At 43.7% G+C, this 25272-nt stretch overlaps 1 protein-coding gene across 7 annotated transcripts; it reads right to left on the bottom strand.

The window, feature by feature from the left end:
• Positions 1-2415: 2415 nt before the first annotated feature.
• fam131ab (family with sequence similarity 131 member Ab) lies at positions 2416-25267 on the bottom strand. 7 transcript variants are annotated; one of them, XM_084950289.1, is made up of 7 exons: positions 24099-25267; positions 21946-22111; positions 19816-19955; positions 14022-14115; positions 13751-13933; positions 8920-9051; positions 2416-7241 (listed from the first exon to the last, which is right to left on the bottom strand). In XM_084950289.1, the coding sequence occupies exons 4-7, from the start codon at positions 14089-14091 to the stop codon at positions 6583-6585; spliced, it is 1044 nt and encodes a 347-aa protein (XP_084806415.1). In that variant the 5' UTR covers positions 14092-14115; positions 19816-19955; positions 21946-22111; positions 24099-25267; the 3' UTR covers positions 2416-6582. The 7 variants fall into 7 exon arrangements, with proteins under 7 accessions (XP_084806415.1, XP_084806413.1, XP_084806409.1 ...); XM_084950287.1 differs by lacking the exon at positions 21946-22111; XM_084950283.1 differs by lacking the exons at positions 21946-22111; positions 24099-25267 and adding an exon at positions 24002-24092.
• Positions 25268-25272: the final 5 nt, after the last annotated feature.

The raw sequence follows: 25272 nt of genomic DNA, 5'->3' as shown, positions 1-25272 counted from the left end.
TGTGTGTGTGTGTGTGTGTGTGTGTGTGTGTGTGTGTGTGTGTGTGTGTGTGTGTTTGTGTACAGAGAGACAGCCAGGTTCATAATGGATATAAGGAAGTTTTTTTCAAAAAAAGGAGCCACATTCAGGTAAAAGTGTAAGATCAAATGATCCGTCAATCAAGAATAATGTTGGATCAGTGTTTCAATGTTTATCTTTTATTAGATGTTCATGTGGTTTGGTTATTTGCCTTTTGGTTGAAAGTACACTGAGAGAGGACTTTTCATTAGTGATCTTAATAGTATTTTTTTCATATTAATGTAAATTTTCATCTAATTGAATACAATCTATTTGTGTATGATTGTCAGTCCAAAGAGGGAGAGAGGAAAGAGGGGAACATGAGGAGAAAGTACAAGGTCAGGAAGAACCAGGTAAGAAAACAGACAGGGAACAGGGAGAGGCAAAACAGAAACTGTTAAACTGACAAAGAGAAAAAACCTGATTTTACTCACACAATCAGGAAGTTGTGTTCTCCCTATATTAAAGCTGCTATACGGAATCTGCAAAACAAACTGGGTTGAAACATTTTTGACCCTCTAACAACATTCCAACATAACATTATCATTGATTGGGGAGATTAAAATTCATGATATATTTTTATGTGGTTCAGCCACAACTTTACTAAAACCTCAGCCAGTAATGGGTAGGCCAACTTTTGGACCGTCCAGTTGTCTGTATGACTGCCGCAGTACGTGCACCACATTTGCACACTATCAGAAAGTGCCAAACAGCCCTGGTGGAGTGAGGAGCTGTAAAGAGAAGCAGATGCTCTGTTTATATTCTAAAAATGTTTTAAGCTAGCTTGTTTCAAAGATTCTGTACTGCAGCTTTACCGGTAAATGTTTTCCAAAAGCACACATACACTTACCTTATCAGTGTTTCTCAAACTTGGAATATCTTTTTATTATCTTTGTTTATATTTATATGCTGGCTACAATGTTATTATATACAGTTGATGTCAAACAGTATTTAATGTTGCAGAATATTCATGCTGGAGGCAGTCTGACTTCTGTGAGAAGTGTTGGAGAAGTGGTCAGATAACATGTAGCCAAAAATTAAGTGTAGGGTGTCATCGTGCATAAACAATGACAACAGACCATTTCCCTGTTGCTGAAATATGGTCATCAGATGGTCAGTTAAGTTTATTTAACCATCCGTCACAGCCCCCGATCCTGCTCACTTTATCCTAAAGTCAGGTTATAATTTCTACTGCTTGCCAATCTACAGTCTGTCCACTCTACAAGTCTGTGAAATTTAAAATGATTCTTTTTTGTCTTTAAGTTCGTATCACTGGGGTTCAGCGACCCAAAACCTAATGGTGATTTACATTTGTCTAGCTGGGCCTCCTGAAACTGCCCTTGTGTGGGTGTGGTGTTTTTTCTCCGCCTCCTCCTCTCTCTGCCCCTGCCTTCTCCCTTAGGACACACCTGCTGCTCATCTGCCCTCGTTTACCACCAATTACCCTCAGAGGTGATATAAGCTGGAGGAGAGCCGTGTGGGTGTGGGTGAGGCTTCTGGTGGTTTTCCTCTGTGCTGGGCAGTGTGTGATACTGGTCTAGGTGTGGAAAAGGCCTGCTGTGTGTGACCAGCCCCACCGTGCGTGGCTCTTTGTGAGTAGCTCTTAACTGAGCAGTGGTCTTCCTTAAGTGTCGGTGGCCTCCATTATTTTGTTTGGCCTGCCTAGTTATTGCTAATAGCAGCGTTGCTGTCTTTTTCTGTTGAAGCCTTATAGTTGTTTTCTTTGTTGAAGTGGTCACCATCTCTTCGGGTTGGCCTGTCTGATTTATCATTAAAGCAGCATTGCTGTCTCTTTTTGTTGTTACTCTTTATATGAATATTGAGTTAACTGATCATAATAAAGATATATTTTGTGTTAAATACCTCTGCCTGGAGTTCTTTTCATTTCAACCTGGATCCAACTGTTACTGTCCCCCACCCTCTTCGCCTAGTTTTCATGTGGGGACGTAACACTGAGTGTGAACTCAGTATCGAGCTCTGCTCTGATTTATCCATCCTCTCCACTCTTTCCTGAACCACCAAATGCATTAGCTGGCTCCCTGGAGGCCTGTGATGTCATGGAAAAATGAAATACATACTACTGCAGGATCACTGGAACCAGCTCGATTCTGTGCAGTTTGTCTCCAACGAGCGTCCTCTGCCCTGCTAATGACTTCATAATTATTATGTCATCACGTCAGGGAGCTAATTGCAACAGGGTTTATGTTGTGTGTCCAAAGTGAGCGTCCAGGACTAAATGATGCTGACAGAGGATGTAAAGTAATAGTTCATTATCTAATCATAACCTTTAAACACTGTATGAAATCCTTGGAAAACATTGCATCACCGTGTGAAAAAAAAACACACATTTTTTGTAAATAGCAATAACAATATTTTTATTAAGTTGAAATAATATCAGATGCAGCAAACAAAGTTTTTTTTTTTCTCAAATCCAATGTGGCAATATTCAAATAATTACATTCAGCCAAAACAGGAAGAAAGTATTAAAAAGAAGAGGGAGGAAGAAAGAAAGAGAGAGAGGATTTCAATTCAGAAGGAGGAGAAGGTTGAGTTTGAGTGTTAGATGTGGGTGGATGTGGGTGGATGTGGGTGGTGGTACATGCATCCCAGGTAGGATGTGGATGGGACAATACATTCATTTACAGTCATTTCCTCGTACCCTGTTAGCCCATAGTGCTGCGATGCCTCTCTCTCAGTTGTATGGCTTTGCTCTCTGAACTCACACAAGCCTCCTCTCATTTCAGAGTGCACGCGTCGCCGTGTGCACCCAAACGCCCACCCCCGAGGATTTGTGGAACATTTTAATTAAAACAGCAGTGGCTAATGTGGGTTAAACATAGACCATCTCTGCCTGGGAAGATTCCACTCTGTGTTCCTGCAGCACTTTTCACGCTCTCTGTCTCTCTTGTGTTTGCAGCTCTCGTCCTGATATCCACAGGCGGGTGGGGCTGTGGCGCGGAGAGAAAGAGATCCATCCCCAGGCCCTTCAGCTTTGCTCTAAAATGGTAAGTAGGTTATAAGGGGACAGGGGCACCAACGCCAACTGAATATTCATACACCCCCCCCACCCCTCTCCCCTGCGTTGACACTGTCCAACAGATGTTTTGATGTCTTTTTATAGCGCTGGGTTCTCCCGTCACTATCACACACGTACACACAGAATCTGGAACACTTCTCTCTAATAAGTATCCAATGTCAGTGCTTGCCTGAAGCAACAAACGAAAACACACTGCCCAGAGACACAAACACACACACACACACAAAGGAATATGTTTCACTGCAAAGACATCTGTCAGACTCAGAGACAGCAGGGTGGTCTTTTGTTAGTGGCCCACAAAATATTGTTCACTTCAAAACAGAGACCGTGGAAGTAAAAAAAACTGTGAGGAGTTTTCTGGGACAGCCAACCTCGAAAGATGTCACTTAGAAAACAGGTGGTGAGGAGAGGCAGTGGAGGGAGGGTGACGACAGAGTGAAGGGGAAAACGATAGACAGGAGAGACACGCATCTCCTGATCACCAGGCGGTTTTATAATCGCTAGCTAATTGCCTGTTGGCAAAGGTGGCACTCAGATGTCCTCTTAGTTACGTAATGAGACCCCTGTGGGGATAGATGGAGGGCGAGAGAGAGAATGGGGAGGGGGGGAAAGGGACAAAAGAAAGGTGGGAGGAGAGGAGACGGGAAATGACAGGACGGCTACAGCAGGATGGAAACGGGACACATTCATCAGGCTGTCTGCGTGCGTGTCAGTGGGAAATCTGCTATTTTTTACTTTTTATATGGACAAAACACTCCCAGGAGGACAGAAAAGATGAAGAAATCCAGAAAAATGCCACTTCTACACAGGAAAAGGTTAATGACTGAAGTCTCTAATAATAAAACACACTTGTGTGGATCTGTGTGAGACAGAATAAGACAGCTGGGTGAATGAAAAATGCATCACCTTCAGTCTCACACACACACACACAGCCACACACAGATGGAAGGTGAGGACGCTCAGAGACACACAAACAGGGAGAACGTGTGCACAGTGGTGGACAAAGTGAGAAGATAAATAGAGGAAAAAAGGAGGGGGTTTCAGGGTGGGGGGTGGCACACTCGCGTCACAACACCCAGACAAAAGCACAACCTCGCTTTGCCAGCATCGCCCAGCTTTTAATGTCAACCAAAAGGACAATGACGCAAATGGGCCGGCTGTAACCTCCAGCTACAGCAGGCGGACACAGAGGAGACGCAACAGGATCTTTGCTCTCGCCGGCCGACTCCAACTCAGGATTTTTACTCTGCTCTCACTCCTATTGTTTTTTTTTAAGCAAAGGGGAAGGAGGCCAAGCTACGGCCTGAGTGACATCGTAGATTTGATTATGGCGATGATGATGAAACATGGGAGGTCAAATGAAAGGCACAGCTTCAATGGTTCCCCCTGAGTTGTCACAATCTTTTCAAACGCTCCTCATATTCACATAGTTTTGATCAGAATTCAGACGATTTAGCTTTATCGCCACTTTTTGCTTAATTTTTTTTTCATTTTATGCACCTTTTGTTTTTTTTAATCTCCCACACTGGTAGAAGTCAAACCTCTGTCCAGCTCCCAGCTACACCAGACACTGTTTTAAAGGGAATTGCTGCATTGAAGGGATTTTGGAATGAATATACGGTGCAAGCTTAAAGTGCTTGCTGACATCTTACAATACAGACACACATACACACAATAACACACCCACACACCTGTGCAAAAACTTACAGTAGCACAGTGAGGCTTTTCTAAACTGTCGAACAAAATTAATTAAGGGATGTGGGGACTGATTCTGTGCTTTAAGTATTTGTAGAAAATGAGTATGCGCACCGGGCTTTTTCTCACATACAAAGCACACACACACACACACACACAAGCAGGCGGAGGATGAGAGCTGAGCGGTGTGATGCGAGTGGGGGCGGGATGCATCGATGCTCTGGTCCGATGGGATTTCCTGAGTTGTATGAATGACAGTCCCTCTGGGAGAACCTCAACAGGACTCCTGACGTCACAATGGAGACAGGAGATTCTGCAACGTGTCACATAAACATGCCCTTTTGCCAAGCATCGTAGAAAAAGAAGAGAAAGTCAAGAATAAAAGGCAAAGCTTTCCGAGAGTCAGCATGAGAGAAGAGAGCGAAGAGCGTTTTTGGAAAGAAAAAAAGGAGGAAGGGAGGGAGGGAAAAAAACAAGCTCTTCACGAGGATCATGACAAATGGCGATAACAAACTGTATCACAGTATCCTCTTTTGAAATATTTCTTTTTTGTTCACATTTGAATGTTTTTTTGTTTGTTTGTTTCCCAGTAGACTATATCACACAGTGATAACAAAGAAAAGGAGAAATCTACAGCCACGTTAGCTTCGTGCAAAAAACCACATACACTGGCACGCCGCATAGGCGAAGAGATCAAAGCAAGACAACGCATACAAAAATATAGAAAAATCTCCAATGCAACTTATCGCTTCACAGAGGAAAAAACAAAAAAACATATCTGTCTGTTTAAGACTGCGTGGCTTCCTGCTGAACACCCACAGCCACTTCAGGACTGCCAAAATCCTTGTGTTTTCCCTGCAGGAATCCACAGAATCACTCAAAATATCCAGAAGCCAAAGCTGATCATTATGGCGGATGCCCATCATAATGACGTTTGCAATAATATGAACAACGACTGTCTGAGTGATAGAAAACTAGTACAATAAAAACATATCATTTCTGTCATATCATCTGTGACAAATTTGTTTGTTTGTTAGTTTTTTTTTTAACTTTGTTATTTTAAAATACATACTATGTCCTGTCACTTTGAAGACATTCCCAGCATTTGCTCATAATTGGTAGTGACAGGGATAAATAGTTTGGCATACTCAGCAAGCCATGCCCAAAAAGGATGCTATTTAGTCTCTTGCAAAGGAGGGGGGTTTGGGGGGAGGGAGGAAGGGCAGGTCCCAGGATGCAATGTCAACCTGCCCTCCTGTGGGAGACGCTGAGGTGGGAGGGGGGAGATGGGCAGGGAGGGAGGGGGGTTATACAGAACAGCTGAGATTACAAATCGTGCTCAAGACCGGGTCAGCCCAATGATTTCAGCACTTGCAAAAAACATGCAAATAGTAAGTCAGAGTTTTGGACTCTCAGTCATTCTGTGTGCCTCGGAGCGGCGTCTGTTTGCTTCACAGGTACAGAACAGAGCCGAAAACTGTGAGCGTCATACCCACGAGTCGGTCGCTGGGCTGCTTCAGCAAGTCCAGCACACTCGCCGCTTTCACATTGATAAGAAAAAGGATTGTTTGGACGCCTTCAAAGGAAAACTGACGGGAGACGTGGGATGAGGACAAAGCAGTTATGAGGAAATGCTGCAAGTAAGGCAAAGACGGATGATTTAATCGGTCCAAGGAGAGACAGAAAAAAACCCAACATGCTCAGAGGGTGACATTTTTCAGATGCCATGAAGGGGGCGAGGGAGTCTTTCGGAGGGTGTGGAGGGATTCAACACTGAGGCGAGAAGAGAGGAGTCACTGGTTGTTTGGCTCTCCTGCCCTCTCTTCTTCCTCCTCCTCCTCTTCGTCCTCCTCATCCAGAGAAACGACACCAGAGGAGGCCACGTCGGACACCCTCCTGCGAGGGTCGTAGTCGGGCGGGTATTCCACCCCGTTGCGCTCCGCCTCCACCTGGCACACGGTGCTGTCATAGTCCTTGCAGGGGGTGTCGTCGTCCTCACCTGGTGACAGGTACGTGTCAGAATAAGACACTGAGTAGCAAGGCGAGTCCTGACCCCCACAGGGCCTGATGCCCCGCCCTACCACTCCCAGGCTTTGGAAACCACAGTCTCCCCCGCCAGGCCCGCTCTGCCCTACCCTCTGAAGTCGGGCGAGGAGCAGCTCCTCCCGTCCGTGCAGCGCCGACAGGATCTTTGCAGCAAGCTCTGCGGCGTTGCTGTGGGAGTGGGTGCCGCGGTGGCCTCCCAGGTCGCGCAGCAGCGGGTGCTGCTCATCCAGGCTGCAGAGGCTGGAGCACAGGGTGTCAGGAGAGCCTGCTGTAGGGGAGGGCTCTCCACTGCCGCCTCCCTCTACACCTCCACCTCGACTCTCGCAACAGGGGCTTCGGAAGCCGAGGTGTTGGCAAAGCTGACTGTGGATCAGGTCCTTCAAGTAGGGAGGATAAGATGGCACATCTAGAGGGAATGACACAGACTGTAAGCATGAAGTCCTAAAGGAAGAAGAACAGCGATAAGATAACATTTTCAGTTGGTTTTTGTGACTGACTGCAGAATCAAATCTATTTTTTTCCTCATTTAAAGGAACCCTATGGAGACGTTTACCACTAGAGGCACTCTGGAGCTATTGTAGTTTTGTCATTTTGTCATAAATTTTTATTTGTGTCTTAATTTTTTGTGTTTCTTTGTTGTAAAATATCATGATGACATACCATAAACTCTAGATTGAGAGTACACACTAAAATGGCAATAAACATTAAATAACGGTAGTGTTACGTCCTCAGGGTATGTAATAAATAATTATATTATATTATATTATATTATATTATATTATATTATATTATATTATATTATATACTGAAACTAGAGGATAGAAGTAAAGTATTGATCTGTTTGTGCTAATATCGATCCGATACCAGTAGCAGCTTTAGTATCGATACTATCAATATTTTGCTCAATCCGCCCACTTCAACTAAATAAACTGCAACAAAAGTAACAAATAAAGTCATAAATAAAATTAAAAAGTTAAAACTAAGCACTGGGTATAATGGGATATAAACTGCTGCCCCGAGGTTTATTTTCTTGTCATTTATTCTAAATGCCACGCTCCCTGCCAACTTAAGTACTTTCAAAAACACAAGTTACAGTTTTGTATTAGACAACCAAAAAACAGTTTATAATTTGATAAACTTAAGCACTGCAACTTAGAGTAGAAAAATAATGAAATGAAGTTTAATTAACTATGAATTTACTCTCTATTAATTATTGTTTTTTTAAGTGTTACCAAACACATATGCATTTTACTGAACATGTATTTATCTCCATAGAGTGCCTTTTAAACAAACTCATGTTTCAGAGTTTACTGCTAAAAAGACACAGGAAGTTAAAACACCAGCATGTTAGACGCTACTCAATGCACAGAGTTTAAAAATGTTAAAAAGTTACTCTTTAAATAAAGCCATGCAATGTCCTGCAAATATTTTTAGTAGAAATACTAACATGGCATTATAAGGATGACAAAATGTGATTTGAGTGGAATCACTGTGGAAGCAGCAGAGGTCGGGATCTATGCAACAGTAAAATGAAGAAGTCGGTTTCGCAGTGTCACAAACTCAGATCCCATTTCACGTAGAGCTGATTAATATCACAAACAGGTTTGCACATGTGGAGCTGTCTTCACTGAATGGTCTTTGCCCCGAGGTAAGAAAGCATTGATGATCATATGAAAACATAGATGCAAGAATGAGGTGAACCTTATTAGCTGCAGTACGGGTTATTGGTGGTTCCGTGTAATCAAGATGAAAGCTGTGGTGAACACGAGCATGCACGTACACACTGCCTTGGTCAGATGCACTCTGTGTATTTATAACCCGCTCACACACCATCCTCACACAGACACTGTCTCTGCTGCAAAGGAAATGATATTAAACATGCAGGAGGGATATCAAATTGCACCAAGGAACCAAAAAAATGTCTGGAGAGGATGAAAACTAGGGCACTGGGACAATGAAAGACACAGAGACAACGAAGGGGGGGGAGTGAGGAAGAGGGTGTGTAATAGGGTATTAGGAAGGAAGGGCACAATATGAAGGAAGTAAATGTGATTTAGTGATTTAGTGTCTGTGTGGGTGCTTACCTGTGCTCTGTGTGGTGGGCTCATTCGCAGGCAGATAGTCTTCATCATATGAGTCATCATTGGATTCGTCGCCATCCACAGAGGACCAGGCCCTCAGCTTAGCCTCTGCAATGGCAAACTGCTCCGCCACACCTGAAAACACACACGGACACGCATGAGCTACACATGCACACAAGCTATGACATGATTGGCATAGTAACAAGAAGGAGCAGCAAGGCAGTGAGCCTCCACGTCATGTAGCTGATTTTAATTGGCAGATCTGACCGAGCAACAAAGCACACGGCGCAGAATAAGAAGGGACACAGACTGTTCTCCTTTTGCAGTAAATGCTGTTCGGCAGCCATTTAGCTCGTGTACTTCAAACAGATGTCACAGAGTGTGTGACAGTGTTGTTATGCAGGTTGCATTCCTTCCAGTGCCGAGGAGACAGTGAGTTGGAAGAAGCACAAAGATGAGAGTCTAGCACTGGCTAAATGTGTTTGCCTCTCATAATAGCAGGAAAGATCCATTATTGATCAGCACTGACATTTTTATTGAAATGACAATGATATCATTTCTTTATAAAATAAGAAAATATGACACGCATGTCATGATGCATTTAATGCATACTCATGATGGCAGACGGCTGTACATGATCCACTAAGCTGGCACCAGTAGAGAATTTTTAGCCAGGATAAACTGATAAACTGTTAGCACCAATGTCAATGCAAATGCTAGCTAGATAGCCTTTTGTTTTTCACGTGTACTAAAGTTAAACGTGCTTACATTTACATTGTTACATTCTTAAACTCTTTAGTATTGTGTGTGTGTGTGTGAGTTTGTTGTTGATGTGACTCAGCAAGTGCCAGAACCAGTAAGCTATAAGAACCAAGTGACCAGTCACCCGTTATCATCATCAGAAGCTGACCAATCAGAAAGCCCTTTCTCTGTTTTCCTCATCATGTCTCTGCCCACTCTCATCATACCTTTCTTACAAATGTCTTTCTTGATAAAACACTCTATCCACTCGCCTGCTCATGACTACTGTTCAATTGTCTTTCATAGTGCATACCTGCCCCTCACTTCTTATTAGAATTTCTGTCTCCTTCGTCTCCATCACCTCATGTCTCTCTGACTCTCTTTGACCCTGCTCAATGCTCAGTATTCGTGCGTTGTCTCCCACAGAGAAAGATCGATGATCTCATTCATCTTTCACTGTAACTTGGCCCTGAGCGTCCTCACAAACACTGGCACATGTACCAGCAATAGAAATAGTGTGGGCTGCTCTTTACTTCACCTTTCAAAGTCTTTTTATAATTCCTTTAAGCAAGCATTAAATACAAGCTACAGTAATAAAAGAACTTTAATAAGAAAAGTAAACATTTAGTTCAGATCAATAAAAATAGTATTTCACAAAATATCTATAAGGTAAAAAAGACATGTGTTTAACTAAAAACAAAAATATAAAGTAAAATGAACTATAAGAAAACAAAATATAAATAAGTTAAAGAAAATGAGTACAAAATTATATAAAATATTATTCATTATTTATTCATAATGAGAATTATTAAATGTTATAATTACATTTATTATTAATTATCTAATTAATTATAATTTGTCTTTTGAAAATCTGAATATAATTCAAGATGCCAAAGTAAATTGACAACAGGAAAGTAAAACAAATTATTAATTATTAAATGTAGTTTAAAAAAAAAATACAATTTACATTCATTTGTAGCAAAATAGTGTAATGGAGGGTACCACAGGGTAGCATTACAATAGGTGAAGCACTTTATAACGTAGCATAGCACAGGGTAACGTAGCACAGAGTAACATAACGTAACAAGGAACAATAGCATAGTGTAAAATAACATAGTATAGCGTAGCATAGCATAGCATAACTTGCAATGTGTAGCTTAATAAAGCATAACATAACGGAAAATAGCATAACAAAGAATAATAGCATAGAGTAACATAACATAGTATAGCATAACATGACATAGCATAACCTTTCATAATGTAACTTCACCTCGTTGGCGTAATATAAATCTGGCCATGCAGCTACAGTGCTGCTGCTTAGCAGGGCAACAGAAACTGGTCTGGACTCTCTGCAATGAACACATACATAGTTTGCCACATGATGATATTCTAGGCACGTGTGAGTATGGAGATACTCTGCAGGATTACCTGCAAAGAATTCATGACTGTGAATGTGCCTGTGTGTGTGTGTGTGTGTGTGTGTGTGTGTGTGTGTGTGTGTGTGTGTGTGTGTCTGAGCATGCTGGCAGAAGTCAGTCTATCGAAAGGACAACCCCAGCAGCTCTTTCAATTCTCAGCACGCCTCCTACACACATACACAGAAGTATATTCACAAACACCAGTGTGTTCTAGAGTAACTAGCTCAAATACGCACTAAGCCCACCAAATGCTCACTTAACACATTCGCACATGCCTGCTTAATGCATTAACACACTTGCTGACATTCACACAGTGTCTCCAGTCACCCACAGTAGCACCATAACAGACTACAAGGTGAAACTTGATAAACAAATAAAGAGAGTCAGCACAAGTGGCGGCTCCCTGAGATGAAGAGGAGTACAATGTGTAGTAATATCTCTCCAACAACTACCCCCACTGCTTCCAACTGTAATACAGAAACAAAGAAATGAATGAAATGAAATGATTTGAAGCTTTTATGTTTACATGCTGTTATCTACCGTTTAAAACAAAGCAAAAAAAAAAACCACTCTCTGGTATGTATTACAGTTAGCTGGCCAGGATCAACTAATACTATACAAATATAGTACTGTTTGAACTATATAAATAGTACTATATACAAAGAGTACAAGTTTAGTCCTGATAGTGTGTTGATCTTATGTATGGATGTAATGCTTTTAGGTGCCTCATCAATACACGTACACAAGACCATGAGATCACAAAGACAAGACGGATGAGTAAACAGTTAAAGAGGACAGAAAAAAAGAAGGCAGAACAGAGGAGGCACAGAAGAAAATCGCTCTGTTACGGTGCCACTAGCCGGGAGCAAAACCTTACTGTGCAAATTAACCTTGAGAGTCTGCATTGCAGGGAGCGAGCAAAAGAATAGAGGGAGAGTGGGCAGGAGGGGCAGGGTGAAAAAGATGGAAAAGAGGTAAGAGAAACAGAGGTCAGGGGGAGAAACATTTAAAGAACGGACAGCGAATAGGATAAGAGAATAAATACAGGGGACAAGAGTGAGTGAAAGAGTAGGCAAAGATGAAGTGAGTCAGGGAAAGAAAGAGGAGACAGATGAGCTGAGGTGAGTGCGCTCTCTCTCAGAGGAACATGAGAGGAGGAGAAGAGTTAAAGACAACAAATGCTAACATGTGATCAGTGTCTGGATATCTTACCTGACCAATGACATTTGAGCCTCCTTGTATTTACACCTGGTATTAATGAGTGTTCTTGTTGTCTCAGTTTTGCCTGCTTTGTGATTACATCTCAATATTCAAATTAGGAAGGCAGGTGTGACTGGCTGTGGAAAAACAATCAGGCTGTTCCAGGAAAGCTCTACTTACCTACTCGACATAAGGAAAATAACATCTTAACCGCGGTTATGTCATTAGAGTTATCTCAGCTCGGGCTGAACTCACTCTGCATTACAAACAGCTAAAGTGCACAAAAGTGTAAGCTCTTGTGTTTTGATTCAACTTTTGGAAGTCAGGGAATTTATCGCCACATTGCCCATCTCATTATACAGCAGTGCTGTGCAGTACTGCAGCTCTTTGTTGTTCATCTGATACCAAGTAAATATGGGAGCAGCATTGCCAATACCAATACAGATACAGATACTTTTAACCTCTAAAGGCAGCTTATATAGCGAGAGCAATGTGTCAGTATTTATGAGCTCAAGCTTCACTAATTTGCACATTTTAAACACATTTTAATGACCACTAAATCACTGTGATTTACTGCAATTACAGCGATTGTGATTAGTACACAACAAAGTACACCTGTCATTTTATCATGCATTTTGAAAATTAATTTTTTTAGAGACCTTGAATGTTTACACTGGGTCAACGTCTGTTGTTTAAATGTGCAATAGGCTATAAAATAAAATAGATGTGACAGTTTAAAGCAATTTCAGTGAACTACAAATTGCACTTGGAGGACAGAAGCAAAGTATTAATACTAACATGCTAGTCGTGATCTGACACCAATACCTGTGTTGGTATCAATACTATTGTTTTTCAGATCAATCCGCCCACATCCACTGTACAGTGTGGCTGATTTAATCCTGTTTGAGATCCAGCCACAGACCACTCTTCCTTCACGTGTTGCAATCAGCAATTGGTGCCGCAATGATATTATTAACGTACGTAACTCAGGCAAGAGATTACCTCCTTTCCCCATGTTTACCTGATCACACTAACAGTGACTATGTTGTGTTTGACACAGCATTAGATGGAAGTGCTGGGGTGGAGGTGGGTTGCAAAAGCGCTTGCACAGGATGTAGGCTGAAGCAGCTTAAATAGCTGTGACATATGAGATCTGAGTACTAACCAGCCATCAGCTGATTGGGGTTGATGTTTCTGTGAACAGGTCTTGTTTAATGCTAAATTGTACCTGCAGCGATTTATTGAAGTTCATGAGCATGCAAAACTGATATGCCGTTAATATAGTGGTCATGAGTTTGCTGTTAAATTAGCCTACATTTACTCTTATTATGGTTTCTTGTGTAACTAATGCTTCATCATGACGTTTTCATATGCCCTCTTGCCTTAAGTCATTGTTTCAGTTTGTTACCAGTGCCTATGTAAAAAACACTCTCTATAACTTTTTATAATACATTATAAGAAACACAAAATCTTACCAGCAGCAAAGCGTGCCTCCTGCTCTCCTTCAGTGAGGTCAGAATAGGAGTTGAAGTCTGATTCCAGGGCCGCTGTAGTGTCTATAGGCTTGCACCAGCCTTTCCACTCTATTAGATGGGCTACTCTGCCCTGTGCCATGGCTGTAGGCTTCGTCACATGGTCCTTGACCACCTGGGAAATACCTATATGCCAAATATCAAGGATTAGACTGCAACATGACCTCGCAACAATCAGGTGTTTTCACCATGTACGATATCATGCAGCACTCACCATGCAGGGAGGATCGTGCTAACGCAGCAATCTCTTGAATAGTGAGAGCTCTTCTTGATTTTGGTAACATTTCAATGGTGTCGTCAACATTCACCTGAAATGGCAGAAAAGAAAAGAAAAGAAAAAAAATAAGAGTGAGTGAAAACTCATACAGCAGCTCAGCGTGAATGTGAGCCAGCTCTGAATACATCCTGCTATGAGTCACAGGAGAAAACACAGTGCTGCCTTTTGATAGAGAAGGAACTCCTGGATTCAGAGTACAGAGTACTACTAGCCTTTGTGAACTGAAGAATTTTCTCTTTACACACTTTAATCTGTGTTTTAATGAGTTGCACGCTGCACACCATCAATAATGTACAGCAGTTACTCCAAAGCTGGACTGTGCTTATGTTTAACCGACTTATGTAGCACGCAATAGCAAGTTAAATGTCCTATTTAAGCACTCTGCATGAGCATAGTGTTTGTTGAAGGGATGAAACAGAAGTTGCAGAAAAATACTTGATGCTTGGTCGCACTCACGTTAGCTTTAGTGGTTTTGCCTGCTGGCTAATTAGCAAACTAATAGTTCAGGTAACTGAGAAGATGCTTCTCAAGATACAATGGAGGATTTAGCTATGTGGCTGCAAGAACGGAGATGGTTGAGGAAATGGAGCATTTCTATGTGTTTCACTCATATTTATTTACAGATTATCTCCAAACAGCTGTTACCCAAGTGAATCCCTCCAGTGGCATCAACTCTGTCAGGTAGATTTTTTTTTTTTTTTGACATAGTAAAAGTTCTGTCTGTTTAAATGTGTGTGTGTGTGTGTGTGTGTGTGTGTGTGTGTGTGTGTGTAGACAGGTAATTTCCCCATAGAGAACTAAGAGAACCAGATTGAAGACAAAAAGATGGTCCCCTTCCTCCCTCCACCCCGTCCTCAGTCAAATCTGTCTGCTCTGTAAACTCAAACCACAGAGGGAGTATCAAGTGTTGACGAGTTCCTTTGTCTGCTAACTTTTTACAGCACGACCTGTACTCACGTGGGAGCACGTCAGCAGCAAGGGCTGCGTGCTGAGCTAATGCTCCCACGTTGTTACTTGATATGGGTCAACACACTTGGCTGACTGAGCAATTTGATGATTTCTTTTGTAAAAGGCTGAAGAGGATCTCAACAGGTACAGGTTGTCTCCAATCCCACTGTGACTCACAATGGAGCTGTCTGATGCTCTAGTTTCAATCATCTAAAGGAACAGCACTGGACTACTTGACCTACTATCAAAGCCATATTTCCCTTCCTTGTTGCAGTGAGTCACCAGTCTATGCAGGCCGCATCTGATGTGCAACGAACACTGGTGATGAAGTTAGCTCAACACAGGAGCTTCACCTTGACCTTGTCGTGTCAAGTCCACTTAACCGCAACAAAACAGCAGCCTGAATAAATGAACAACAAAACTATCTGTCAGAGGAGGCGCTGTCACGGCAGAGGGGATCCCACACTCAAGACGTGCTAATCCTCCTGTGTCGCAGAGCTGCTCACAGATCGGAGGGAGGATAATCTGGAGGAGACGTGATGCATAGCGTCAAGGAGCTCTAGAATAACATATGATGTTGGGCTTTAATTGGAAATCAGAAACGACCCACAGCTAAATATCTTATTTGCTTTCAAACAGCTGCTCTGAGAAAGTCTAACATGGGAGGATTTTATAAATCATTGGAGAAAATCCATCTCAAGAACTCATGTCTAACCCTGCCTCATGAATCTAAACTTCATTTCACAGCTTGTTTTTTTTTTTTCAGTGGAATATTCCATGATGATTTCAGGGGGATATCACTACCCCAACACAATGCGCTTTTTCTTATTCTGATAAAGAACACAAGCTTTTGAAAAACATGGGTACAAGCTCTCTGCTTGAGCATCATCATGCTGACTGCCGACTCTGCTCCTCCACCGACTCCCTCCCTCCCTGCTCTCCCACTGCCCCACTGAGCAGCAGAGTGAACACGAAGACATGAACCGTAGTCAGAGCAGACAGGGTGCTCAAGACTGCTGTGCAGAATCTTTATTCAGTGCAACGTAGCACACATTTATATACCTCAGATATTTTAAATACAACCGACTGAGTTTTAATGTCAAAATCCTTCATTTTAAAGTTTCATGTCTGCAGGTCAGTGTACTGGCTCCTGTAAGAACAACAGTGCAAATACGCACGTACACACATCACATCAGAATCCATAAAACCTCATGGTCTACTGATTGCCAGCAGCAAAGAGGCTGCTCAGGTTCACCTTTGGCTTTTAAATCATTGGTTAAGTGCTGTCTGTGTGAGCCGTGGCCTGGAGACAGCACAGAGAAAAATGCAGTGGACTCATCAGAGCAACTTGCATTATCAGTACCTCTTTAACTGCATCACCTGAAAGCCTGCACACTGAGATAAAAGCATACTTTGAGGTTTGATTCCTTTATTTTTATTTAGTTTTTTCTTATTAAATTTTTTACAAAGATTGTCACTCCATTAAAAAAAAACTGTAGCCGTTGCCATACATATATCGAATAACTGCCACCAAAGTACATTTGCTAACACAATTTTTTTCAATCTATTTGAAATCACGGTGCCATCTGTGATTGACTGATTTACCAGTGGAGAATCCTGTGCTCTTATTTTGAAAGTTCGGTTGCTGTTAAACCAGCTCTTCTTGTCCTGCTGGGCTTGTTATTGCGGTGGCCCTGGATATCTTTCAGCTCCTCCGTCAGGATCTGGGATTCCAACTCCACCATCTTGGACTGCAGTTTGTGAAAGGAGTTCTTCTTTGCCTGTGCTGAGAGCTGGAGGGCCACTCTTACCAGAACCTGCAGCAGGTCTAAAAGCAGTTCACAGGGCAGAACTAGGGCTACCGCTGACAGCTGCAGTACAAGATGGTGGAATTGAACCCATTATCTGTCACAAAATACTTGGGAATTCAATTTTTTGTAGAGGAGAGCCTTACAAATGGTATTGTTTATTCACCACAAATAGAATCTAAATCTGTGGGGAAACACTGGAATGTGCTGCATTTGCTATTGTACCTGTGATTAAGAACCTAAAGTGGATTATTAGGCTTACCTATTTCACTGGTCTGCAGTGACACAGCCACAGAATAACATAAAACAATGCCCCAGGTTTTCCAATAAGCCTGGCAGAGAAGCATTTTACAGCCATAGCTTCTGTTTTATGGGCTAATTGAGGTCACGTCACAGCAGAAATCTAACTTGTACCATTGTACTGGCCAACTGAGTCAATTACCCTGTTCTTGTTTACCAAATGTCAACCCCTTCTTCTGCCACCCATACATGACAAAACAAAGTTGAGAATTCAAGCCCTCAGAGCTGTTAGTGGAACAGAGCGCTGTGGCTTCTGCTTCCACTTGTGGAAAATAACGTGAATATTTTGACACGCCACGTTTCTACCGTCTTCCTCTTTTCTCACCCTCTCTCTCTCTTAACTTTTCCACAATGGGAACATTTCTATGGCAACCAGTCACCGTGGAACAATTCCTCCCGGCGTGTCTGCGTGCGTGATTCACCAATGATGTCACACACTCAGAACACCAACCAACAGCCAGATTAGAGACTCACACATGGCGTCCTGCTTTCTTTTTACAGTAGACGCTGTAGCATTAAATAGAAATGTAGGATGCTGAAGCAGGGTCTGTTAAATGTGAAGCATTAGAGCACTTCCTCTGTAATATAGATGTGTTGAGCTCAGCAGTCCAGCCAAGCTGTCTCTCACAGTCTCCGATGTTCAATATCAGGCCCGCCCATGAAGAGCGAGAGGCTGCATTTCGTAATGGATCACTTAGATGCCGCTAATCAGTGCCTGGCTGGCTCTATGCGACACATCTTATTCACACCCAGATGGTATCCACTGACAAAACTGGGCAAGGTGGATTCATCATCACTCTTGTCATCTCTCAGCCAATTATGAGCCTGCTAACTCTCACTGCTGTTGCATTAAGTAGTTTGCTGTAGCTGAACCCCTTCTTCGTTCCTTATAGGAATCTTTTAGATAGGTCAAAGCATCGGGGTCACATAGATTAGTAGATTCACATTCAAGATGATATTTGCAAAACTTCTCAGAGAGAGCTGCTGGACTCACCCAAATTCCACTTCCCTCCTTTTTTTAAAATACACGCCTGCCACACAAGGGCATCCCCCAAGGCTTTTTAGTTTTGCGAGAGAGCATGTCAAGCCTTGAGTCCACCTGTATTTTCAATTGTCAGATCAGAAATACAGATTAAAATGCGCAAATGTGTTCATCTTGGCTTGGGAATTCAAATGAACATCCAGGCAGATGCTCCAGTTGGGCATATGCGGAGCAACGGCGCTCTCAGTGTACTAGCTCTCGTGTGCAGAGTGAGGCACCTTGCACGTCACTGAGATTTTATTTAAAATTCCTAATTTGAAAGAAGTAGCCACTAATTACCCTGAATGGCTTGTAAAATCAGTTGAAAACCAGCTGGTTAGTATCAGCAACAGCTAAAAAGGAGAAAAGAAGCCCAGGTTGAAATGCACATTACAGACTTGGGTGGCTTGATTAATAAGGTAATTATCAGAGCAGGAAAGGTTGAGGAAATCATTTTCCGCTTCATGTGGGGAGATGCAGCCATATCTGATAGTTGCTTCTGCAGGTTATAATCCACCAGTTTACTTAAAATGTGGCCCAGACCATACGTGTTCAGCCACAATTGTGCTGCCAGAGGTGAGCCTTTTAAGGCAGAAGATAAAAGAATAACACGTGAACTTTTGCAGCAGCCTGCCCTTTCACCCTGTTAACAACCTGCATCAGATAACATGACTGCCTGTTAGAACAGAAATAACAAATCAGCGCAAGAAGAGAGGAGATTACTGAAATACTTAATGTCAAATATGAGCGTTTATATTACCACCGCTACATCTTGCATGACTACACCCAAAGTAAATACAGGACCAGTACTTCTGATAGCAACACTGATACTGATAGCTTTAGTTTATGAAAGCAGCATATATAGGGGGAACAGTGTGACATTATTTATGAGATGAATCATCATTAATTTGCAAATTCCGAACACATTTTAACGACCGCTAAATCACTGTGATTGTGATTACTTTCCATAATAATAAATTAACAAGACAACTTTCAGCTTTCAGTGTATTTTGAAACTGGGTTTTTGGAGACCTGGAGAGTAATGTGCCATCTCTACAGCCCTTTGGGTCAACTTCTGTTGTTTAAATGTAATATAGGCGACATGACAGTAAACACAAAAAGATACAGTGCATGTCTGAGGTATATTTTTCCATTTCAGTCCTACTTTGTTAGTATCAATCTGATACCAATGCCAGTACTGGTATCAATACTGTGGATATTTGAACAAATTAGGGGAGATCCTGCTTCTGTGCACACTAGTTCACTGTTATGATTCACTGGCAGACTTGAGCCATTGTTTCTTACACCTGTGAAAATGGTCTATAATAATCTTATTATTGTCAATGCAGAACCACTTTCCAAAAGAAATTAAGGTGCCGATAAAAGCTTTTGAATCTAATTAAACACATAGGCTACATGTCCATTTTGTAGAGTAGGCCTGGTCTCTTTAAACGGCGCTGCACCTTGCTGCTACTACATTTAATGTGACATTGTCTTCATTTGAATCGCCATTAGTGCCCATTAGAAAGCACTCAGAACTGTGTTTAAATGTCTAACGTGAACTGTAGCCGAGCTATCCAACAGAAGACACTGCACGGGGTCGTTATGTCACAAAAACCTTTTTTTTCTATGATAAAGAGAGAATTAAGGGCACCTCGCTGAAGTCCAGTGCGCCCAAAGGTGCTGTCAGTATCAGCCTGCGCGCCAAGGAGGTCCGCGTGCTCCCCAGGAGCGCTAGGTCAGACAGGGAGCTTGCCGCGCTCCAGTCCACGCGCAACGAACCGTCAACCGCCACTGTCAGGAGGAAGAGAGCCACGTGAGGATTATATCAAATGAACATGTCAGAAAACAACTCCACGCCGCATTCTTGCTCCGTAAAGCGTTGAATAGCGACATAAATAATAAGCAAAAATGTGACACTATGACAAAGGCCACAGTAACGTGGCAATAAAGTGTAATTAATGATTCGTAACGTGCTTTTTTTTGTCTTCTTAGTGCACTGGAGTTTTAAGGCTTAAGCTAACCTTGTGTGTTTCAAAGTTTCAGTCACCATGCCAACGTCATGCCTCCAGAGGGACCACAGGTCGGGCGCTCAGGGGTGATGACCATATAAGGTAATGTGGTGTTCGCGTCTCACTGACTTTGCGTTTGTTTGTTTGTTTTATCGGAAAAAAATTAAAGGCGTATTTACTGTAAGTGCTTTCCTCCTTATGTAATGTATACAAGTGTTGTGCTTCTTTATTGCAGCGCATTCTGAGGCTATATGTAGTAAGATAACAAGAGGCGGGCGGTGCATATATTTCCATGCACTTAAAGCCATGCTATGTCATGCACACGTACGGTTCTGGCGGCAGCTCGGGCCTGTTAGATGTTTCATAAAGTCGGGTCTACTTTTTCGGAAGGACTGAAGCAGAGAACATTAAAAAAATGAAATTGATAAAATTAAAAACTAAAAAAGCAGGAACCAAGGAGCGTTTCTTCTCGTTTGTTTTGTTTCGCTTTTAAAACATATTTTTTTACGTCAGCCGGCTACGTCACGAACAAACAGAGGCAAGGCTCCGACTACGTGAAGCGCAAATGTCACCAAGCAACCTTCTGGTTGCAAACGTCACGGAACCGCCCGCAGACACGTGACTGTCCGCCTGATTGGGCGCGTTTAACCTTTCCATCATCTTGCCCTCTCCGTGACCTCACAGACAGAGAGTGTGTGTATGGGGGGGGGGCATGTAGGACCAAAGGTGCTCGTGTGCATGCGGCGCTGCGGAACATTTCAGCACCAGGACAGCTCCCCCCAACTTTGCGTCGCTCAGCGTCTACGTCCACGTGCACGCCCCCAGCCCACTCCAATCTCTCCAAATCAGTTCTGCACAAACGCGATTAGGAGGCGGGCCTTTAAATGTCAGTGCCCAGCTCATCTTTCCGACCCTTCGCTGCAGGGGAGGCGTTTCTAGTTACTGCCCGTGAAAAGAACAACTCGCTCGATTAGTCGCCAGCGCCCATCTCAAATATTGAGTCCGATATCAGTCACCGGACTTCAGCAGTTTAGCGCCCCGAGCTCATGTTGCCCACCTGCTGAATTCAATATGCGCTGTTTAATTGGGTGTGATGAGATCGGATGCCCGATCGGGGGGGGAGGGTTGGGGTGTATTGTATCGCTGAATCTAGGCCATCTTTAGTCGATGCGAGTATTGTTCAGAGGAGTGGAAGATGCGCACGTGCGTGTGTTCTGCGTAGTTTTCAATTGAGTTCCAGACGGTCATTTGAGCCTGCGTGGAAAGCTGTGCATCCTCACTCTTTTGCATTTGACATACACATGACAGCAACGAATCACCGGAAAGCCGCTCGGCGCCTGAAACCGAGCCCCGCAGGCTGAGATGTTTGTTGATCAGCTTTGCTGGCCTTTAAACCCGCACGGTTGGTTTGAGCGACATTGCACAGACACTCACAAATGCGTTTTGCTTTCAAGCCTGCATTGGGCACGTCGCGCGTGTCAGATCAAGGTTGCGGTTTAAGTCGTGGCTGTGGATCAGAAATGCATGGAAGAAAAAACAGATCCACAGACACTGGTGATAGGGACGTTTACGGTCTAAAGTTTTTGGACCACTTAAAGCCCATGCGCACTTCTTACCTTACATTTATACTGCGAGACAGCCTTTTCTCTAACAATACAGCCTCAGGTATCAGTAGATTTCTATTAGAGTTTTAAAATACCACAGATAATAAAGTAACTAAAGCTTTAAATTAATGATGTAAACAGACTAACATATAAATACATGTAACTCACATTAACACTGTACGTGACTGTACCACGTTACATTCCACCACTGGAAGCACTAGTCCTCTCAGTGCTTCCGTGAAGTGGGCACTGGAAGATTAAGAGCATTTCGGCCTTTAGAAGCTCACGTTTGGGGCACGGCCATGACTGCGGGTAAGGTGGATGGGACTGGGGTCTGAATGAAAGGAAAGAGCACAGGTGGTGTAGGTTAGGGTGAAGAATAAGACTAAAAACATGTGGCGCATTTCTTATGAGGGGGGCTCACCGTTCTCCTCCGCGTGGGCCTAATTTGCTCTTTTTTAATCTTAATTAATCTTCTTCCCTTGACTGTGATCTATCTAAAAGGCAGCCTCAAGCAGTGTCTCCTCTCCCCCGTCACAGCAAACGAGCGCTGCAGTCTCGGCTTTTATTCGTATTTATCTGTTAATTGTGCTCCTAGGTCTCTGCTCGCACTCGGTCTCCTTCCTTCTCCTTCTCTCTCTCCCTCTCTTCCACCGTACTTTCTGTTGTCGTGGAAACTGTAGAAAGAGAGACCTCGACCGTGCATCTTTCCCTCTCTTTCTCTTCGCCTCTCTGGTGTCTTCGGGCTCTCTGACAGACTTATGAGCCCATCAACACAATTAGGTCAAGACCGGTGTGATGTCACACACGTTTATCCACAGTGTGAATGTGAGAGGCAAACAGGTGGCTGTTGCCTTTGCTGCACTCTTTGCTAGATGTGCGGGAACACCGTGTGCACGTAGGCGGCAGACCTGTGTGAGGGGTAATGGGACCGGAGGGGGGGGGGGGGGCATGTCATGTCAGTACGCACTCCGCGACAAGTAGACAAGGGGACATCAAATGACGGGGGGGTGACCATTTCCACTGCTAATCATCTGAGTGCAGCAGATGAAAGAAAGCGGGGTTTAAATGGCTTTTTGTAACATCTGAATCACCAGGAGGAAAAACAACCACCGCGTCTGTTTACGTGTGGAGACGGAAGGATCGATGGTTGGATAGGTGGTGGGTTCGGATTTAAATTAATGGCTACAGAGTGGGAAACCCAGTTGGATAAATACACAAAGGTGGTGGCGGGCTGGAGGGCATCAGAGGTCGGGGGCACAGAGAACCGGGGGGCCCTGGGCAGCATTTAGCCGCCAGGCGAGCGGATGGGAGACACTTGCGGCAAAGGTGTAAACAAGCGTGAGAGCAGAATAGATGTGGAGGAAACAGGGAGCTTGTTTCTTGGCAACAAGCAAATGACCCGCCGCTGCATATGTGCCCCAAGATGGACTGATCCTGAGTTCCTTTCTTTCTTTAGAGAGAAATTTTGACTTTAATGCCAAGAAGAAAATCACCCTGATTCCAGTAAACAAGCTGCCTTTTAAATCAAGAATTTTTCTTCAGTGTGGCGTGTGCGATCGCGTGTATACAAGAGAAAAGAAAAGCCATCCTACCTTACAACTGAACTGGCTCAGCGCGGTCAGAACCATCTTGTCCAGATGAGACTTTGGATCAGAGGAAATTAAAGTTAAATTTAAAAGAAACGCCGTTTCTTCCTCGATGGTGTCAAGAGCACCTCTGCTTGTCTTCTCTGTCTCTGACTGGCGTGCTCACCCAAAAGCTTCTTGCAACTCTCGAAGCATCGCGATGTTTAGGCTGCAGATTCTAGCCCCCCACCCCCCATCCAAAACACACACACACACACACACACACACACACACACACACACACACACACACACACACACACACACACACAGAAACGCAGTCCTGCGCTCACACGCGCCATTAACCTCTGATAGAGTGGAAATTCCAGCCATGTAAAGCGCTCTGTGTGCACACTGAAGCTCCTTTACTGGCGTGCATATGACTCAGCAGCAATATCATATGCCTCTGCGACTCGGGCACAGCATGCTGTGCGTATACAAGCACCCGAAATTCGCTCTGTACCTGCGAGAGGCTGCAGCAAAAACATAAGCGTAAGAAAAAAAACAAATAAAAATAATAAGCAGGCTTCATTCAGCGTGCTTTCTTTTTCTCTTTCTTTGTTTTTTGAATGAAAGCAAATTCAAAATCTTTCTTACCAACTGGCGCTTTGGAGCTGATACAGCCCATATTTGCAGCTTCATGTAGAACCGCAAGCTATTACATGTGTTCCCCCCTAACAGTCGCGGAGCGTACCTCACTTATCTCTGACTCTCCTCCTACGGAGGCTCCGCTGGGTTCCGGTACGAGGCGGCAGCGCACTGCTGTGCTCACACCGCTGCAGCGACGCCGAGGGCGGGGGGGAGTCCGGCCATCACTTCCTCTCCCTGCTTTCACTTTCTTCTGTTTTTAACCTGCTTCAAATCCACACACATAAAGTCTTTGTGCAGCTTTGCTGTTGCTTTCTTCTTCTCCTTCTTCTTCTCCTTCTTCTTCTCCTTCTTCTTTATCACTTGAGTCTCTTAGACGAGCTCTACGTCACCTGTCGCAGGGTCGGGTCCTGAGGTTCAGCACCACAGAGGGCGGACAGCGCTCTGTCTGGCGGCAGCGGCATGGGTTTCAGTCCCAGCCCGGCAGCTGTGAGGGTCGAGTTCTCTCGGCTCGGTCACTGCCACGCCACGCTGTCAAAACAGATTCCCGCGCGTCACAGAACGGACCTTGGGAGGCACACACATTGATAGAAAAATCCCACGCTCGGCCGCTTATATACGGCCAAATCTGAGTTTCCGCCTTCGAAGTAGAAGCGGAATGAGACGTGATTGGCTGGTGTCACCTTACATGCCAGCCAACATGAGGGAGGAAGAGAGGGAGGAGTTAGCAGCGCGCACACGGGAGGAGGAAGGTGTCAGATGAGGATTTCATGTCTCGTCGTCTGTGGAAGAAGCACGATGGCAAATCTGGAACGTGTTGCATATGTCATCAGGTCTAAATAGGGAACGCGCACAGTGTGAAGCCTGGCGCAGGTTGTGATGTTACGAGAGCGACAAAAACCCACTTTTCCACCGACAGTCGTGGGGTTGGAAAGGTCGCGTTGGGTCTGTATGACCACAGACTGCATGTTGGTGTAGCAATGCAAACGTCCAATAACAGTAGCTATTTAAAAAAAAAAAAGCATGCGCGCAAATGGACAAGTTTCCCACACAGTCTGGCACGTTTCCGAACATCAGACCCACTTTCCTATACGCACAGCGCGCAGTGGTCCAGCTGCAGGCTCTCTGTGACCTCCCGCTTCACGCATCCAAATATAGGCAAGCTGTCAAAGAAAGAAAAAAGCCTGACATTTGTGCTCGTGCATGCTCAATCCCAGTTACCCGTTATAGAATAGTGCATGGGCAGAGAGAGTGACTAGAGCAGGAGAAAGGCATGTTGT

The sequence above is a fragment of the Perissodus microlepis genome, chromosome 14, assembly GCF_051167445.1.
Source record: "Perissodus microlepis isolate ML-2025 ecotype Zambia chromosome 14, ASM5116744v1, whole genome shotgun sequence".
Taxonomy (NCBI): Eukaryota; Metazoa; Chordata; class Actinopteri; order Cichliformes; family Cichlidae; genus Perissodus; species Perissodus microlepis.
Note: the sequence above shows the minus strand (reverse complement) of the source record. Positions and strands in the feature narration are given on the sequence as shown.

Coding starts and splice junctions, on each gene's coding strand:
- fam131ab (XM_084950283.1), bottom strand. CDS start 24,032: ATGGGCTGTATCAGCTCCAAAGCGCCAGTTG. Junction 19,956..24,001: donor CAGCTCCAAAGCGCCAGTTG/GTAAGAAAGATT, acceptor TCCTCCTGACAG/TGGCGGTTGACGGTTCGTTG. Junction 14,116..19,815: donor GCGCACTGGACTTCAGCGAG/GTGCCCTTAATT, acceptor CTGCCATTTCAG/GTGAATGTTGACGACACCAT.